Source organism: Rhipicephalus microplus, chromosome 10 (assembly GCF_043290135.1).
Source record: "Rhipicephalus microplus isolate Deutch F79 chromosome 10, USDA_Rmic, whole genome shotgun sequence".
Classification (NCBI taxonomy): domain Eukaryota; kingdom Metazoa; phylum Arthropoda; class Arachnida; order Ixodida; family Ixodidae; genus Rhipicephalus; species Rhipicephalus microplus.
The window spans coordinates 52,899,339-52,919,460 of NC_134709.1; the positions used below are offsets into that span (position 1 = coordinate 52,899,339).

At 48.9% G+C, this 20,122-nt stretch overlaps 2 protein-coding genes across 2 annotated transcripts in view; one reads left to right on the forward strand and one right to left on the reverse strand.

Moving 5' to 3' along the window:
* Positions 1-4,636: 4,636 nt before the first annotated feature.
* The window catches only part of LOC142774724 (uncharacterized), a 78,947-nt gene continuing 63,461 nt past the window's right edge, over positions 4,637-20,122 (reverse strand). The window contains exon 2 of the mRNA XM_075875658.1: positions 4,637-5,411. Within this exon, the coding sequence (XP_075731773.1) occupies positions 5,186-5,411 (226 nt within the window). The 3' untranslated portion in view covers positions 4,637-5,185. The remainder of the gene's footprint in view (positions 5,412-20,122) is intronic.
* Positions 7,082-20,122, forward strand: part of LOC142774849 (uncharacterized) — a 74,589-nt gene continuing 61,548 nt past the window's right edge. The window contains exons 1-2 of the mRNA XM_075875991.1: positions 7,082-7,153; positions 7,312-7,513. Of these exons, the coding sequence (XP_075732106.1) occupies positions 7,082-7,153; positions 7,312-7,513 (274 nt within the window). The remainder of the gene's footprint in view (positions 7,154-7,311; positions 7,514-20,122) is intronic.

A 20,122-nucleotide genomic window follows, 5' to 3' on the forward strand; every position in this document is an offset into this window, starting at 1 on the left:
CTTTTTATCATATATTCCCATATAGAAGCACCGAATGTTCAGTGGACATTCCAAGGACTAAACGAGAGGTGGCGCACACACACTTTCTTACGGCTTGCGCTTCGGGTCTACTTCCCACCTTTAACCACCTCGAGTTCATGGTATATACTAGTTCACTGTATTCATGGCACTGCGGCCCAACGCTCGCTAAACCTTTCTAAAACCAAGGAGGTTACGCCCAGCGAGTCTAGCGTAGCAACCCTTTCTTGTCAGATAGTGCTCAATGTGCATGCCAATGGCTGCTAAGGGGGAATGAGAGACAGGATGATTCGGCTCTTAGTTAACGCGCACGCTGCGAATTTTTTATTGTTCAACAATGCACAGAAGCAATCTCCCACCGGCACCACCTTGGAGGTCAAATTGTAAGACTGGTTACACACTACCACTACGACTACGAGGGACGAACGGGTGCCGCTACAGGGAGCCACGCCCCTAAAATCTGTTCGGGGCATTCTCAGCGCGACAAATTGTGCTCTACTAACTTCAACAGCGCCCGCACTTACTGCGCATGCGTCAGGATATCATCGAGCGACGGGCAGTTCGCGCAAAAAAAATCACAGCACATCCACAGAGTGCATGATGATGAGTGGGGCGAAGCATTCGTCAGTCCGTTTGCGCTTCCGTCCGTCCGTGCCTCTGTGCGTCCATCCGTACATCCATCTGTTCATGCGTCTGTCCATGCATTCATCCGTCCGTCTGTCCGTCCGTCCGTGCATTTTTCTGGCTCTCTTACCGTGCGTCTGTCCATTCGTCCGTCCATCTAGTGAACATGCCCACGTACTGACATCTCGTATCTTTTCCTCATATATTCAACATTAGAAGTACCGTCATCCAGCGGACATTCCAAGGACTAAACGAGAGGTGGCATGGACGGACTATAGAGGAGCGGCCCGCGCGCACTTGCTTACGGCCCCCGCTTCGTGTCTAGCTCCCACCTTTCACCACTTCTAGTTCATGGCACTGCGGCTTAACCCTCGCTAAACCTTGCTAAAGCCAAGAAAGTTACGCCCAGCGAGTTTAACGTGGCAACCTTTTTTGGTCATATAGTGCTCAAAGTGCGTCCTCCTGTTACTAGTTTTTTTTTTTAGTAAGCATCAAACTCAAGGCAAATTTTATTGGGGATCAAGTCACCGACACTCGTCTCTGTAGGTTATTTCATCAGGAACAACTATCTTTTTATTTATGAATAACGTGCGCGGGTTTCCTCCTTAATTCAAATGAGTGCGTGCATGTCGCTCCTCTAGTCCGGCCATGGAGGTGGCTGCCTACTACTATGTAAACTTCTTATGCTATTTATGTTTGAATTTTGTGTGTACAATTGCAGGTTGCTTGAAACCAATGTATTGAATATATATATTGTTTAAGCTTTGCACTGTCACGGACTGCGGAGGGACAAGGGCCTTTGTCAGGCTGTTCGCCTTTAGCCCTTTGCCCCTGCAGTGAGCTCTGTATCCGGCTTACTGTAAATAAAGTACTACTACTACTACTACTACTACTACTACTACTACTACTACTACTACTACTACTACTACTACTACTACTCCAACACCCTACTACTACATGTATACATCACGGCCGCACGACCCACGGCGTAAGGGGCTTCGCCCTTAAAAAGCGCGTGGCACCGACGAGTACGAGACGATGCGACTATGTATACAATGAACGCGGCGGGAGGAAACAACCTTGCACAAGTGCGCGCCGCGTCGGCGACGCCGACGCATCACGCCACACTCGGTATACGTGGTCGCGCCATGTGGGAACCCAGATGTATACAGTCCGCACAAACGCGGAACAAACTGACCACCGAGCGAACTGAGCGTGCGTCGCGGCCAAGGAAGTCAATTGTCCGTGCCGTCCGCTCGTCAACTCCCGAGAAGCACGCGATTACCGTCGAGGCGCCTGGATTGTTTTTTTGCCAGTATACATTTTCCTATCATTTATGGCGGAGGGAAATGTGGCGCTGCGGCTGCTCAACTATACTGCCGGAATCGCGAAGAAAGAAAAGCAAACAGAAAAAAAAATCATCATAGTGTAGTTGTTGCGGTTTAACGTATTAAAATAACAGTATAATAATGAGAGACGCTGTATAGTGTAGGGCCCCGGAAATCTTGAACACCTGGGGTGCTTTAACGTGCCCCTAAATGTAGAGAAATATGTGGGGTTTAACGTCCTAAAATCACCATATGATTATGTGAGACGCCGTAGTGGAGGGCTCCGGAGATTTCGACCCGCTGGGGTTCTTTAACGTGCACCCAAATCTGGGCACATGAGCCTACAACATTTCCGCCTCCATCGGAAATGCAGCCGCCGCAGCTGGGATTCGATACCGCGACCTGCCGGTCAGCAGCCGAGTACCTTAGCCACTAGACCATCGTGGTAGGGCGTGCCCCTAAATGTAAGTAAACGGGCTTGAAGCATTTTCGCTTCCATCGAAAATGCAGCCGCCGAGGTCGGTATTCGATGCCGCGACCTGCGGTCCAGTGGCCAAATGGCCTTGCCGCTAGACCACCGTGGTGGGTGGCATCAAAGCGTATGGTTTGTGCGTAGCAAAAAAACACAATATTGCGAAGCGAGCTTTCATATTCAGGTGATCGGGCTTCTATAAAACAGTACTGACACAAAATTTTGAAGGTGAGATAGCTTGTGGGACAGATTTGTGTGGACACACACTCATCTTGTACGCAATATCGACGGATAATATAGACTAGAGCGTATTTAATATCGATTCTCAAGTGCGCGTCGAGCCACTGCACGCGAAATCAACGCGGCTTTGGTTTTCGTGTCAACGACCATCCACTCGTGGCGAGTTTATGTTGGCTGCATAGGCGTACGCTCGCGGGGGGGGGGGGGGGGGAGCAAAATCAGCCCTATACATTGACACGATTGGAAGAGGGGGCGCTCGACGAACTTTCGCCCCCCCCCCCCCCTCCCGGAATAGAAACCCCGCTCACGCATATGTTTGATTGCCACGATTATTGCAAGCGCTTTCTTACCGCAGACTTATTCAATAAAAAAAAACTCAATTGTACTATTCCTGTATTTATGTCGCCATCCCTTGCAAATAGCGCTATGTTATTTTTCTTTTTCTTTATTTCCGGGCAGAGCTTCCGCTTTCTAGTGTATAATTTCTTAATGATAGTCACAACCCTGTTGGACAGGGCCATTGTAGGCAGTCATTTCTGCCTTTAGCCGTACCGTCCCTCGGCATGTGTTATGTTGAAAATAAACAATTCAATTCAATTAAAAAAAGAGATGACACACTCGCACAGGAGAGTAGTAAACTTGATGTCCTTGCCCCGGCACTGCAGTGCATTGTTGTTGTTTATTTGTTTGGGAAGGGATGGGGGGAGGGAGGTCACGCATATATGCAACACATGAGAAAAAAAAGCATCCAGGAAGCTTCGGTTGAGAAGAGTTGCCAAAACGGTATTGATGGGCACACGATTTTGTGTGCTTACGAGTCCAGCTATGTTTACACCCAACACTTTGTGTTCCGCACCGCTAGGTGCTGTCTTACACCGAAACTGCAAGTGAGGGCTATAAAACCGCTACTGAATAATTAACCGTTGCGCGTTCGAGTCAACAAGCTTTCCAGCCGTGATGAGGGGGCGGTTAGCAACCTACTGCAACACCGAAATACAAGATGCAAAATTTATGCGTGAATGGCCTTTTAAAGTTCATCACCCAAGCACTTCGTATGTATGGTTAACCAGCGAAACCGAAACGTGTGGTACAGGTGCACTGACGCAGCCAGGCAAAAAGAGAGTTCATAACACCCCCCCCCCCCCACACACACACACATACTCTTGAGAGCATTCAGTTTTGAAGAGATTAGGTTGAGGCGTGTCCATTTGCCATAATTACGAATCTTAACAGAGCAACGACAAAGAAGCGAGAGGTACGTTCTCGCCCCATCCATTATTCTCAATGTAAATATATTAATAAACTTTTTCCACCGCCACCACCTCCTCTCTTCAGCCACTCCCCCTTTTGTTCGTTGCACTGCTAAAAGTCGTTTTCAGATTTGCATGTCTAAACAACCACACACACACACACACACACACGCACGCACGCACACACGCACACACACACACACACACACACACACACACACACACACACACACACACACACACACACACACACACACACACACACACACACACACACAAAGAATAACATTTGTATTCAATTTTGCGCGCATAAACAAAACACACACCGATAGACCCACGCACGGGAATGCCTAAAAAACTGCCTGAAGTAAGATCATCGAAGACGGAAACTCCGCCGTATGAATTTCAACAATTTAACGAGCACTCACACCGGTGTACCTGCAATTAGACCCCGTTGAAGTACTACTGCCCTGTGTAGGGAATGAAGACGCGTCTTCAAGATTAGCCGCGTAGCGTCTATAGACTGATATTAGCGCTGTGTTTACCACGTAGGTTAATAATGAGCGCGAACATAAAATATCGCTCAATAACGAGAGACCGCATGCATGTCCATGGGTCGGAAGACTTGAACCAGGAATTTGCAGCGCATGCGATTCAAGTTTCCACCAGTTATGACCCATAAAAAAAAATATTTCTGCGACAAGTTCCGGGCAGGCCTAGTTTTTTTTGTTTCTCCTATACATGTATGCTTATCATATTGTACTGAAAGGAAAGCACATCAAAATTAAGATTGACAGAAAAACGGGCCAGCAAATGCAATTGTCTACTAAAAACATTCAGTCCACTGGAAGTTCTAGCATCATAAGGACAGTGCGAACGTAGAATCAGCGGATTTAGAGACGTTACCGGGTGTTTCTTGTAGTTCATTCAGTCTGTACGTCGCATATCCTGTGCAAAACGCGTGCAACAGCTCGGAGCGCCAGTTTTCTATCTAGGTAAGTGTAGGAAACTCTATGCAGCCGGCTTTCGCTGAGGAGAAAAGAAGAAGACGTCCACTGCCCGCAGTGAGACAGAAAACCAACACGGGCGTGTACTTTGTTCTCCGACCTCAAGCTTATGCCTAAAGCTATAGTTATTCCAAAGACACCTTTCTACGTGTGCTTTCGTTTTTCAATCCGCTTCTCCACCTTGACCGATCTCCCTGAGTAGTGGGTAGCGGCCACCGACCAAGAGGAGCAAGAACAAGAACGCATTCACTGGTCAGCAGAGTGTGGCGGTGGCGGCCATCTTGAAGACCCCGTATTCTTCCACGGACTCGGATTGCGAATGCGGTACGAGTAACTGTCATTCACATGGCTTCGAAGGTAAGGCCGATCTGAAGACGCCATCGGTTGGTTCACGCACTGGTAGTCGTCATGTTGGCCTTGGATACCAACACACGCTTGAGCCTCACTCCACGTAGAGAACCTGCAGCTGCGCCTGCGAAAGGGCAATGCCAGAAGGAGTGGCCTTAATTGAATGTTCGGTTTTAACCCCTTCAGCGGCAGTGCTATGTTTGTGTATACGTAACTTTTTATGCTGAATATATATTAACCTATGGCCAAATGATAACACGTTGAGTTGCTTATAGGATAATTGAACCTTCGACATTGCCATTATGCCTTGACTGAAACTCAGTGTACCACACCTGACTGTAATCAACCGCTGTGTTGAAGGCACTATCATGTTTGGCGGGTCATTCGACGTGCCGTGTTCCACAAACAAAGCGAAAAGTACTACTTTTCTTCTTTTATCGAAGTAGATGCACGCAAAAACATATCGCGCCCACATTTGGAGTCTGTGATTTCCTTCTTTCGGCGTCAAAATGAAACATGACTGACGGTATATTATTCTAATACTTATATTACAGGCTAATTTCAATTGATTACAAAACCTCGCACAAAACGCACTACATTTTCTGCGTTGGGACCTAATACCGAGTGTCTTCGAATCGTGGTATGTGGATTAGGCGCTTTAGTAGACGGCACATAATATTTCACACCTCAAGTGTAACAAACACCGTAACAGCTACGCAAGCCATGCTGTCCTAAATGTATTGCTCTACGCATAGCACGCTTCAGTCATTCCATAAGTTGCAAAACCTACTGCTTGATAGAGAAATTTCATATACCAGACAAAAAAAAGTTTTAAGTACTTTTATGCGCCAATACTTTTGTATTGCATTCTGCCAGTCCATTGTATTCATGAGTGCTGTGAAATTTGATTAAAGAATTTACGTGACATTGAGAAAGAGGCATGAAAGTATACCAGTAAACAGGACGTTCTTCTCCTTGTGTTCTTTCTGTTTTAAGCCTTTTAGCATATTGAGTGGTATACAGAAATATTCAAGTGTTGCGGCTTATGTCAAAGCTAATACGAAACTACGAATGTCCATGGCAGCAGTGCACGGCGGTTGAAGGCACATCGACCTGATGTAACACGACATCACGGATTTCAAAACTTTGCCACTGCACAGGTTTAAGGCAAAGGGTGAGCGAAATCAGCGAGACGCATCCCCAAAGGCCATTCAACCCATTCTCGGATGCATTCGCCTTATTTGGGTTGACGTTCAGGCGTCGCTTGCTTTCGTTAAGCCATAATATTTTCAGGGTAATGCTTGTTCCTAACACTTAGCTAAGCATAATCAAGCTAATTAAATCAGCCTAATTATACCGAGGTGAAGTGTTGGATTGCCCAGCCATGCCGAGCTCATAAAGATGAGCCTAGTTAACATAACTAGGTTTAACTAAGTCTGCGCGTTTATAGTGCTAATTAGGATATTAAGCTAGCCCCGGCGCAAGCTAATCCAGACCAACCCTTGGTCTCAAAGCCTGTACCTGCTCAAGCCCTGGCCAACCGAGTGCCGGCCAAGTTTTGCTGCCCCAATCCTTGAATATGCAAAGTCTAACAATACAATTTAGAGTAACTAGGCTAATTAAGACATAATTGGGCAGCGCAAAAAAGGAAACGCACAAGAGAAGGAAACAGGACAAGCGTTGGACATTTAGCCGATTACGTTTGTGATTGCTAAGCGACTCGCAATCAAACCCGATCGGTATTGAACCAATACTCAAGATTTACATGATAACGTGATTCCTTAGTGCTTCGGCATGAGAATGCACGTCTGCCCAGTCAAGACCTGGCCAGTCGAGTGCCGACCAACTATGCTTTGCCCCAGCCTGGTGCGACTCGGTCGAGGGTACGCCAACGTTTTTTACCGCTTCTAAAAGCCTGGCCACACGTATGCGCATTGCAGCGCGTCAAGAAGCTACGCACGGAGGCACTGCGACGCGTACATGTGGTCAGGCGTTAACAATGTGTCTTACGGTTCCACGCGCAGAGTGCCGGACCAAACGCGGACATTGAGCGTGCGAGGAACGTGGGCGGGGGGACCAACAGCGACCATGTACGTCACCAGCAGGGACGACCAATAGGCAGGCAGCAACCCCGGTCGCCGTCGGTTCCCCCTTCTCCGGCAGCGATGGGACGCGCTACCAACAGCCAGGAGTCGAGGCCGTCAGCCACCAAGGGACCAGGCCGAGGTGCGAGTCTTTCAGATAGTCTATACGGTGGAAGAATACAAACTAGGGGAGGGTGTGACGTGGTCGTCTCGGAGCCAAGTAAATTTATGCGAGAAAAATAAAAATAAAAATTTGCCAGCCTCACGCAAATACCGTCGGATGTCGAAGCCATGCTGCTAATGAGATGCACGGTGTTAGCAGTAGGTGACATCACATGGTTGTGGCCAACCTGCCGCTAGATTTAAAACACGCTCGCCAACACTTGATTGGGCAAGGCGAGATCCCGTGACCCACGGGCTCGGACAGCGGCGTGAATTACCGTTTCCCGTAAATACATTAGAGTGAACTCTGCCACTAATGTCTATGGGAGCTGCAACGCACGGCGTTTCAGCCAACGTGGGAATGATGGGTAGTACACGGATTTGTTTAAACTTTGTTCTTTCGGCTCCGTTTGACAACTTGTAACCTGAAAACACTTTGCCGCCAGACGAAGTTGAGCAAAGGCTCAACAGTTATGTTTCGCCACCTTGACCTTTTTAGGCTCACCCATTCAAATCAGCTCATGAAACTCACAGCAGTCTATTCTCTTATTCGAAACAAGACTGAAACAACAATAAACAAAGCCACAAGTGTGGCCGAAGCCCGCAAGCATGGAGAATAGGCAAAGTTGTGAACTACTCCTCATTCCCATGGTGGCTCAATGGTCACCACGCCAGAGTCCCCTCAAGTTAAATTTAGGAAACTCTGTGGTGTAAATTGCTTTCCCGGTATTTTGTGCAGAAAATCGTCATCATCGTTTCAAGCACCACCGTAATATTTATTTCTTTTATTTGTTTATTACCTCTGGCCACGTGTCCTGCATGTCGATTACTGGCACTCACAATACGACGACAACACAGTCTGAACTTAGCACTTGCGGTAAAGGCCCTGGTGACACGATACTGCTATATTGATCTGCTTGCATTGGTCGTAACGGCTGCGGGGCACTAATCGCCCCCTGGAGACGACGCTCGCTGGCCTGGAGGAGCGGCGGCAGAGGGCGCTGACTGCCGAGCCTAGCTAGGGAGCCTACATGAACGGCCGTGTTTAGGGTGATGTCAGCCTTTGACCCACTACATGCCGCCGCCTGCCAGAACACAATGTTGCCAGACAGCAACGCTGCGCCGTCACCCCATCTTGGTGCCCGCACTGCGTCTACGCCTGGTTGCGTTTAGTTCTCAATAATACGGCGTCGAACGTTGCGGTAGCGTGTGAAACGCTGCCGGTGAAGCCTTAGAATGCCTGGATGCGAATGAGTAGATAACCGAAGTTGTCGTTGCTGCGTCCACGCATTGCGAGTAGGAAGCCCACAAACGGGACGCGTCCGCGCGTTCGTACGGAGACGCGCTCGCTAGTCTGAGCTGTTGCCACGCTTGCGTTCGTGTCAGCGTAACCTCAGTATTATGTCGCAAGTGTTTGTGTGTGGGCTGCGAATTTCTTCGTGCGCTCACTTTGAGAACCGGGTCGCTTACACGACCCTGAGAACCGCCGCTGTCAAAATCCCAGGCTCCTTTTTGTTGCGCCGTACTTCGCGTAGCTGGAGGGAGCGGCGGCTGGCTCCAAAATGGCGGCGCACAGAAAACTATGCTGAATTTGGTGAAAGCTGGCAACAGCGTGCCCCGTTGCCCGCTGGTTTTGGCTGAGTTTCTTGAAGGCACTTATTAAGATGTCTCCACCCTAAAAACGGCCGTTCATGTAGGCTCCCTAAGCCTAGCGGAATCACGTCATGCTCCCTCCTAGTTTTTTTTTTCCCTCCATGGTCAGAAACATAACTACAGGAATATGCAGGCAAGCCGCCGTTTCCATTTTTTTGAGATGCTGCTCTGCCGCTTTGGTAGGGAAGCGGTGTTGCCTGAAAAAAAAAAGCCTCCGAGATTAGAGGCGTCTTGCAATTTGTCCTCTAGGGAAGGGCACATGCACCGGGGAATAATGAAGAAGGCTGATTTGCCCGCCTGGTTTCCTCTTCACCGACATACGTGAGTCCACTGTTATCGTAATGCCACTTGGCATGCGCCCTCCCCTAGTTACCAAACGTTTCTGATATCGGAGGCTCTCGTTCTGGCGGTAGCGATTGTTCTGGCACCTACCAATACCCTACACTATCGCCAGACAGCAGCACAGGAAAAGGAAAAAGGCTGCACTCCGCTCTGCGCGCCTTTTTTGTATAGGTGCGCCCCGCCGTGGTGGTCTAGTGTCTAAAGGTACTAGGCTGCTGACCCGCAGGTCGCGGGAGCGAATTCTGGCTGCGGCGGCTGCATCTTAGATGGAGGCGAAAATGCTCTAACCCCATGTGCTCATATTTGGGTGCACGTTAAAGAACCCCAGGTGGTCGAAATTTCCTGAGTACTCCACTACGGCGTCTCTCATAATCGTATGGTGGTTTTGGGACGTTAAAACCCACCTATCAATCATTTGCATAGTCACGCACGGAAAGGGGTGTCAACGACGGTGGCCGCCCTCCTTAGCCATAAGGAAGTAGTCTGTCTGCAAACTTCATTGCGCCAGCATCATACCGAACACCGTATAGCACTAAACCTGAGATGCTGGGAAGATGGTGCCATCTGGCAGGGCCGAGATGAACCAGGCGAGAATGAAATAGTTGATAGAGAAAACTGGTTCACCCTACTTTCTTGTAACGTAGCTATCTGGGCGAAGGACGCAAGAGAAGTGCTTAACCCGATATTCTAGCGCTCGTCTTGTGTGGTGGTTCTTCGCTGTGTTCGTGTGGTTTTTCGCTGATTTCTTCGTCCTATTTCTGCTTTTCTGGTTGTTTAAATTCATGACATTGGCCTAATATTGACAGAATTAAATTTTAAAATAAAATTTTCTCTAAAGAACACTGGGCGAAAACAAACAAACGTGTCTGTAATTGTTGAAGCACGAAGCATCGCAAGATTTTGGCACTATCGCCCGGCAACCCGATATTCGAAGTCTACCCCTTACATTGACTCAATGAAGGGGGGGGGGGGTGGAGGCTGCGAGGAACCTTCATTCTCCACCCCCTTCAGGTTACCCTCCCCCTTCAGGTTACCCTTAAGGGGGTGGAGGATGTCTAGGTCTGAACTTGGCTGATTCTCGGTCTGACCGTGGTTTCCGATAGCCTTTTCCTTAGCTTATCATGTTCACCTCCACCGAATTTCCACAGATGTGAGTTTAATTTGTGTTATCCTTTAGCGGGACGGATCAGTGCTCTCCCATAGCTGAGTACAAAGTACTCGAAATCGTTAAATATTTTCTCTAAACACATGGCCATTAGATTGACCAGCTTGGCTGCTTCAAGTCTTTCGCGGTCAGTACAAGCTTCTTAAATTTATTAAATTTTACTTGGTTGAGCTCGACCCCGGGACGATCGGTCCTACGTATCTCGTTGTCAACGAAGGCTGGATCGGTTCGTCGTCGACGGCTACGTTCTCGATCGGCGACACGTTGAGCCCCACGATAGGTATATTCTCCTTCGGGTGTACGGACCTTCTTCGGGCGCCCCTTTGCCAAAACTCTCTCGGAGCAACGGGCCGCGGCCCGTCGCTATGACTCCGAAGGCACCCACACGTGCAGTAACTATTTACGACGTGTTTTATAACGTAAACAGTTGCTAAGCGACCCCAATTTTAAACATGGCGCGGTCTCCACACAGCTGCTGCGCGGCGCATGCATGGCTCGGCGTGACGTCACCATAGATGTCGTGGTAGTCCAACGCCTCCTCTAGGAAGATGTCTGCCGTATGAGAAAAAAAAAAACAGTTGCCCCACCCTTTCCCTCCTTCATTTTGAAAATGTTCTCGGTCGCTAGCGTCACCTGTGGCAGACGGTGCAACAACGCAACACTTTGCATTGCCTCCGAAACAGCGGTGCACAGTTGCAGATCTCAAACAACTCTCGACTGACGCGCCCCTATGGGCCGCAGATGAAGAACGCTTAACTGGTACCGCCCGTCAACGTGATAATGGATGGATATATGAATGGATAAGGCTGTACCCTTTAGAACGGGCGGTGGCTAGCGCCACCAAGCCGTAATACATAATGAACCAAAAACTAGATTTATTTTTTTTCTCGGTCGCGAGCGCCACCGCGCGGCGCTTGCTCAAAACTGAAGGCGGAGCAACTCCGCTGGGAGCGCGAACCATTCCGCAGGCATTGTTTAGAGGAGGCGTTGGATAGTCAGGCGCGGCGACTCCTACGTCATACTGCTGGCGACGTGGCTTTGACGCAAGCACGGCTTTGCGTGACGTCAAGGTAGCGAGGGAAAGCAATTGGTGCGCAGCCATGGAGGAAGGAAAAACTGAGGAGAGGCCTTATCCTATCCCAATGCATTGCGAGAAGTGTGGCGGAAGTGACGTGAAATTTATGGAGCAAACAAAACAGCAGGCGCTCCGCGGCGTGCTCTCAGCGCTGGTTCGCTTCTGCACGGACTTATAGCCCCGGCGTCAACTTAACGTGTATTGTATGGTTTGCATGCAGTAAAATGTTGTGGGCACACCTTTCCGAAACTGTTCGTGCGTGGCAGGCCCGAGCGTGGCGTGCTGAAGTGGAGTGTTTTTGTGCAACAACATAGAAAGCACCGGTACGTCTCGTAATCAAAATCATTCAGTCTCTGCATCATCGTTCTCGAATTCACCCGGCAGTGATTTACGCGTTCTACTCGCAAGGCCTTTTTTTTTTTCTCTATCAGCCAGGTTTTCCCATCTTCGGGCCGATTTAGCAGTTCTTTGCTCATGTATAGTGTCAGTGTAGAATGCACGATTCTGAGAGAATGCTTCGCAGCTATTCCGCGCAACGCCAGCCTAGTACTCGACGTACTTCACGTCGGTAAGAAGGCACCACTGTATTGTATACGCGATCGTGCACGTAAAATGTGTGATTGCAGGGCGCGCGCACACAACTAACACGTAGCGAGCGGACACCGTACAATACATACACGTTTATCCGATAACAAGAAAAGCGTATTGTCTTTTCGTATGAACGACATAACTTCTAAAAAATGGCAGATCCCACGTACAGTGGGAATCGATGATATGCGAAGCACGAATGAGAAATGTTGATATGTCACTTCAAAATCAGCACAACGTTGCGAGGTGGAGGTAAACGAGGCCGCACATGACTTCCGTGTCATTGTTTTAGAGGAACGTGTACAACTGATCGTTTCTGTTCAATTACACAAGTACTATACGTATTCAAGCAAAACATGTTTTTTTTAATTTTTTATTTGCTCCACGATTTTCACCGTATCTGCATTCACCCTATGTTGTATCAGACTAACGTCGTGTCTTGATGTGTTTTGTACTTGTTATTAAATGTTACTTTGCTTGCTTTGTTATACTGACCATGTACCCCACTCCCCAATGTAAAGTTTTGTGAGATTGAGGGTACAACATACGAAACGAAATGAGACGAACGAAGCCGATAGCAGCATATCACTCGCTCTTGCCGAACCGAGAGCGCACTTCGCACATCCGCGGTGTAGCGAACGTAACAAAGGACACCGTCTGAAAAACGATAAGACGGAACAACCCCTACGCGCGCCGAAGACAGGCGACACTTCTTCTTTCTGCGCACCTCCCGCATGCAAGTGCGCACATATAGAAAGTGTGGCGCCACGTCTCACGTGCCGCGTGAAGAGGTGTCGCCGTTACGCTGCAGCGTCTCGTATGTAGGACGCAACACTATCCCCGCGCGTATCAAGGCGTACGCCGATACCGCTGCCCGTTACCATAGCTCTTCAGTAGCAGCCGTTGCGAAACTTCGTACCTATACCTCAGTCGGCCTACGGATGAATCTGCGGAGCACTGCGAACTGACGCGACATCTGGGGGCGGTAAGAAAAAAAAAAAAAACAGCCGTGGTCACTAAAGTATTCATGAGTTTTTGTTCATTTTCCGCATGAAGAATTAACAAAAGTGTTTTGAGAAAAGTTTACAAGCTCTATAGAGGCAGTATCACCTGCGAAATGTAAACCTGAAGCCAATGACGTGTAACTGAAGGGGGAAGGGGGTTATACTTCCGTAAAGTATTTTAATTTTGCTTGCGTATAATTATATGTACACGTACGAACGCAAGCAGAAACATACATAAAGTAAAATTGACCCCCCCCCCCCCGAAAGAAATTTCTCGCTACGCCGTTGCCGCAAGCGTAAAAAATTGGCCCCGTATCTGCATATTTCACTTCAAATGTCGTCGAAAGACGATAGCCTTGCGTCTGAAGAGAGTGAACAAAACGTTTATTTCATGTTCTGCGCGAGAAAATTGGTGAATTGTATTCTGGAGGCATCGCATGAGAGACTCTCGATCCGTGCAACGAAGGCGAACGAGCGCATGGAGGCACACTAGACACAAGCGCCATCTGGCAGTTATCTTCGAAAACGAAGGAAGGCGCGGGCGCGCCTGTCTCGGAAGCTTATAGAACACAAAGCGACGGGCAGGTGGCACCACCATGTCGCCTTGGCAAAAGGTTGGAAAGGCTTGGCTTTTTGAGCATCACGTTGCATTGTAAGCGCAGCGTGATAAACGCTGCGGTCTTTAGAATTACTCATGTACGCTTTCTCTAGTGTAAAGACACGCATACAAAATATTGATGTGTTGTTATGGTGCCTCAGATATTCGCAATAATTGCTTTTTAATTGAGAATCACACCAGTATGAACGCTGACACTTTAGCAATATTGGTGGGCGCTGCAGATGGGGTTGGCCGTTTGGGGTATCGTTGCGGCGGACAAACAGACAGACAGACCCAACTTTTTGCGTCGAAGTACGCTAAAAAGTACTATCGTCTTTGAAACAGTGATGTTCCCTTCGTAAGTTCCGCATCTACTGCCGACTTGAGCGCCGGAACGCCCCCCCCCCCTTTCCCCCGCCCCAAAATTCCACCTATTACCTTGTTTTTACGCCTTGAGATGACGCAACAACAAGCAGGTCATCGCGACTTCGGTAACAATGGCGAGTCCGGATTTTGACGCATGGAGCTCATGGAAAGTTTCGTAACTCGTCTGATTCAAGATGTCTGCCCGTTACGGGAAGTGCACGGAAGCGCGCACATGCGGCCTTCTACGTGACGCCTCTTGGCGGAAAGTGGAGAGGAACAAAGATGGCGGCAAGTGAGACGGCGTTTGTTCGGAGACGCCGCCATCGTTTTACATCGGCTCCAGCTTCGTTCTCGGGTGTCGAGAATGCAAGACAAGAAGTGCCGCCCCTGGTCGTCAATGTAGTGCCGTGTGGTCGTGTACTTTGGCGGGAAAAGTGTGACGCGCAGTTCGGAAAGTGATCGCGATGCTCAAGGTCACAGCCTACGTGCCTTGCGCAGTTTTTCGTGGTGCCTTATTTCACACTCTGTTCTCGTCGAACTCTCGTAAAGCGGAGGTGCCAGCAAATGCGGCGTACCTAAGCAACATCTCCTAGCCGTTGTAATTTATTCTGGACGCATAGTACCGCAGCAGCAATTAGCGTTGCATAAAAAGACTCGTAAATTTTGAGTGCAACAATGACAGATTTTAAATGCGAAGCATTTCTTAGCGAACTTTAGCGATTTTGAGCGTATCTATCTCTCTATCTATCTATCTATCTATCTATCTATCTATCTATCTATCTATCTATCTATCTATCTATCTATCCTATCTATCTATCTATCTATCTATCTATCTATCTATCTATCTATCTATCTATCTATCTATCTATCTATCTATCCGCCTACGACTTTTAGCTCTGCTGGCCATTTGGATAAAGCTATAGATACCAAACTTGGTATGGCATAACATGACTATATGACGAGTATATCTGACCGGTCATAACATGAAAATTATGACATGTATGTCATTAACGTCATGATTTATTTCTCGTGGTCTTGCTGCTCTTGCGGTGGTTTCGTTCTCATGACATGTTGCAAAACTGCTACGGTATGACATGATTGCATGGTGAACACAAGCGAAAGACCATAACATGAAAATCATGACATACGTGCCATGTTACAACATGACTACATGTCACTCTCATTATTCGCTCTCGGCCATTTCGCCATTTCGATAGCATCACATATACCAAATTTGGCATTACGGTACGTGAATGGATGACGAAGGTATCTGACTGGTGCAAACATGATAATCATAAGATGCATGTCATGTAACAACGTGACTACATACCACGCTCATGATGCGCTGGTGGCCGTTTCGCTAGCTTCACATATACCAAGTATACCAAGTTCGGTATTACGTGACGCGAACGGACGACATAGGTAAATGTAACATCCAAACATGATAATCACGACATGCGTGTCATGTAACAACATGACTACGTGCCACACTGATGATGCGCTGGCGGCCATTTTGCTAGATTCACATATGCCAAATTCGGTATTACGTTATATCAATGGATGATGAAGGTATATGACTGTTGCAAGCATGGAAATTATGATACGCATGTCATGTGAGAACATGACTGCACGCCACAGTCAAGGCGCCAATATACACTTCGACGTCGGCGTTCGTTTCGTCGCGTCACGCCGGCGTTGCCACGCCAGGTGACGCTCCTGCCATATGCTCGCAGGCGTGCGCTGCGTTGCTTTGGCGCATGCGTCCCTCCGGCGTCCCTCCGTGTCGAAGTGAGGCAGACGCAGTGCTGTCTGGGTAGCGCATTGGCGCCAAATGCAGCATGTCGCATTTCGCGCCAGTTGCCGTCGGGCCGTAACGACGGACGCTGGTCGCGCCGGTCGCACTTTGCGTCAAGACTATATACCCCGCGACAACTTTCTGTGGCAGCACAGCCAAGGCTACGGAGCCGAAGCACGCTTGTCTTACTGCGCCACAGCATGTAGTCCCTCAACGAAAACGTTTGTATACTGTTCTGGGTAACTAAGATTTTACCATTCATCACTTACATTTTTCGCGGATTTATTTTTCAATTAGTGAATAAAAACGTTGCGCAGTAGAAAAAATTTCGTTTCACGCTCTCTCAGGTTTTTTGGGGGTTTTTCGGCTTCCGTCGCCTTTTTACCTCACCGCATTCCTCACTGTGAAAGATGGCGTCCGCCGGTTACAGCTCGTCAACGTCGCTTACGGAGGAAACACCGCCGCGTGCCGCGAGTCCACCAGCTGCGCAGCCGTACCAGGCGTTGTCAAATCAAAAGCTGTCCGTACAGGCCAAGAAGGTGGCGTACAACGTTTACGCGCAAGTAAGGAAAAGCGACCCGCAGCTGTTTGTGAGAGCCGCATGTCGGAAAGTCAGCGAGCTCACTGGTGTTAGCGAGCGCAGTGTCTTCCGGATTAAGCTCGACGTTAACAGTGGAACCCTGAAGTCACCGAAAACGGTACGTGCATGATGAGTTGTGTAACCATTACATGAATAATTGAATGTATCATTCACCCAGCAACCTCGGTCCACGCGTCAGTAAATCACGTCACAATATTATTAAAAATTGCTCTCGAGTTCCCAAAGATGCGACTCGCGTTTCCTGCAGCGAAACGCGAGCAAACGCGAGCCGACGCGGACTGCGAGACGCGGACTGCGCTGGTGAAATCGAAACCGAAACACCCGTCGAAGCGGTCGGACTACTTGGCGCAGTAGCGCATGTGCATAGGCTCCGCCCACGTAGCCTTGGCCGTGCTGCCACAGAAAGTTGTCGCCGGGTATAGAGTGCTCGCGTTTTGCTAACGTAGCATCGCTGTGCGCGCGTCAACGTTACGCTGGAGCATATTGGGCCCTTTATGATGCACTCGAGACCGTTTCACTAGCTCCACATATACCAAATTCGGTGTTACGTGACGTCACTGGATACGAAGGTAATATGACTGCTGCAAATATGATACCCCTCACACATGTCATGTAAGAACATGTCAACGTACCACGCTCATGGCGTGCTCGCGGCGGTTTCGCTATTCCACATATACTAAATTTGGCATCACGTGACGTGAATAGATGACGAAGGTAAACGACACATGCAAACATGATAATCATGACAGGGAAGTCGTGTACGGCGTAATTCACATCCACCTCTTAACGTTGTGGTGATTTGGAATTGGAATATCAACCTTCCACATTCGCGCTTCGCATATCATCGATTCCCACTGTACGTGGGATCTGCCAATTTTTTTCTGTATGGCACAATCAGTGCCAAGTGTGGTCCTTGTGTAGTCACTATGTACAATCAAGCTGTAGAAGATGCAAGATCTAAGACTGAGCAAAAAAGAGATTTTTTTAGTGGACTGTTCTTTTGTTATATACAAGCACAAGAATTCAACAGACAATTAGGCTGAGGAAAGCACGGATGGCATTAGTAGTTATCTTTTCTTTAACTTTAGAGCAGTAAGTATTATCTAAAATGAAGGTCCTAGATTTGGATCCCGCAAGCGGCAAAGGTGTTTTTGTCCTGTTTCATTTTATTTAGAATATATATATATATATATATATATATATATATATATATATATATATATATATATATATATATATATATATATATATATATATATATATATATATATTGTCACGAGGTTGTGATACACGCAGCACTTGAGAGGAAGCACGCAGGAGTCAGGGCGGTGTCAGGCGAACTGTTTATTGGGCGAACTTGTGCCCAGCAAAACAGGGCCAAACACAACTCACAGCAACAGCGGCGTGGACAGTCGTCGGCCGACGGAAAAAAAAAAGACCCCCCAGTGGCGCACTGCGCCGGTTTTTATACACGCGTCGTAACGCGTTCCAGAGTGGCATACAAGATAAACGCGGCCTGCGTTGCGCTTAACAGAAAGTGATAGCGGCTTCCTTCGTAAACCAAAAGAACCGCACGTGTCAGTCTTTTATACACGCGTCATAACGCGTTCCAGAGTGGCATACAAGATAAACGCGGCCTGCGTTGCGCTTAACAGAAAGTGATAGCGGCTTTCTTCGTAAACCAAAAGAACCGCACGTGTCACTACCCCCCTCTGAAAAAGCATCGTCCCGATGCTAAAGACAGAACATAAGAGAGAGTACATGCAATAAATTACATTAACAATGCGTCACAGCTAATCAGCGCGCGTAATAAGGTTTAAGTCGCACCACGTGTACGACTTCGGGTCGTGCACGGCGTCGTTGGGATGACGTTAAGCCATCGGGCACGACCTCATAGTACAGTTCACCACGACGTCGGACTACCTTGTAGGGTCCAAAGTAGCGTCGCAGGAGCTTCTCAGACAATCCCCGTCGTCGTATCGGCGTCCAGACCCAGACAAGGTCGCCGGGTTGGTATTCGGTGTGGTGTCGTCGAAGGTTGTAGTGGCGCCTGTCGACCGTCTGTTGGCTCTTGATACGCAGGCGGGCTAGCTGTCGAGCTTCTTCAGCGCGATCCAGGTAGCTGGCGACGTCGAGGTCTTCTTCGTCGGTGCCGACCGGTAGCATGGCGTCAAGCGTCGTTGTTGGGCTCCGTCCGTAGACGAGCTTGTATGGAGCAAACTGCGTCGTTTCTGCACGGCCGTGTTGTACGCGAAGGTTACATACGGGAGTATGGCGTCCCACGTCTTGTGTTCGACGTCCACGTACATGGCCAGCATGTCGGCGATGGTCTTATTTAGACGCTCGGTGAGGCCATTCGTCTGTGGGTGGTACGCGGTGGTTCGGCGGTGGCTTGTCTGACTGTACCTCAAGATCGCTTGCGTTAGGTCAGCCGTAAAGGCCGTACCTCTGTCGGTGATGAGGACCTCGGGGGCTCCGTGGCGGAGGACGATGTTCTCAATGAAGAACTTGGCGACCTCGGCGGCAGTGCCCTTGGGCAAGGCCCTTATTTCGGCATAGCGGGTGAGGTAGTCAGTCGCTACGACAATCCATTTGTTGCCAGAAGTTGACGTCGGGAACGGCCCCAGTAAGTCCATGCCGATTTGTTGGAATGGCCGTTGAGGTGGTTCGACGGGTTGCAGAAGTCCAGCTGGCCTAGTTGTCGGCGTCTTGCGTCGCTGACAGTCTCTGCATGTTTTTACGTAGTGGGCGACGTCGGCAGTGAGGCGAGGCCAATAGTACTTCTCTTGTATTCGTGACAGTGTGCGGGAAACACCAAGATGTCCGGCTGTCGGGTCGTCGTGTAAATGCTTCCAGAACCTCTGGACGTAACGCTGAAGGCACCACGAGGAGGTGGTCTGCGCGGAGCGGCGAGAAGTTCTTCTTCAGGAGGACGTTGTTTCGCAGAAAAAACGAAACCAGTCCTCGGCGGAATACTTTCGGCACGTCGGCGGTTTTGCCTTGCAGGTAGTCCATGAGGATCTTGAGCTCTGGGTCAGCTCGTTGGCGTTCCGCGAAGTCGTCGGTACTTATGGGTCCCAGGAAAGAGTCGTCGTCCTGGTCATCCTGGGGCGGCGGATCGACAGGGGCGCGAGACAAGCAGTCGGCGTCGGAGTGCTTTCGTCCGCTCTTGTAGACGACGGTGATGTCAAATTCTTGTAGTCTGAGACTCCACCGTGCGAGGCGCCCTGATGGATCCTTCAAGTTAGCTAGCCAACACAAGGCGTGGTGGTCACTCACGACTTTGAAAGGCCTGCCGTACAGGTAGGGGCGGAACTTTGATGTAGCCCAGATGATGGCAAGGCATTCCTTTTCTGTCGTGGAATAATTGGCTTTTTCCTTCGAAAGTGACCGGCTAGCGTA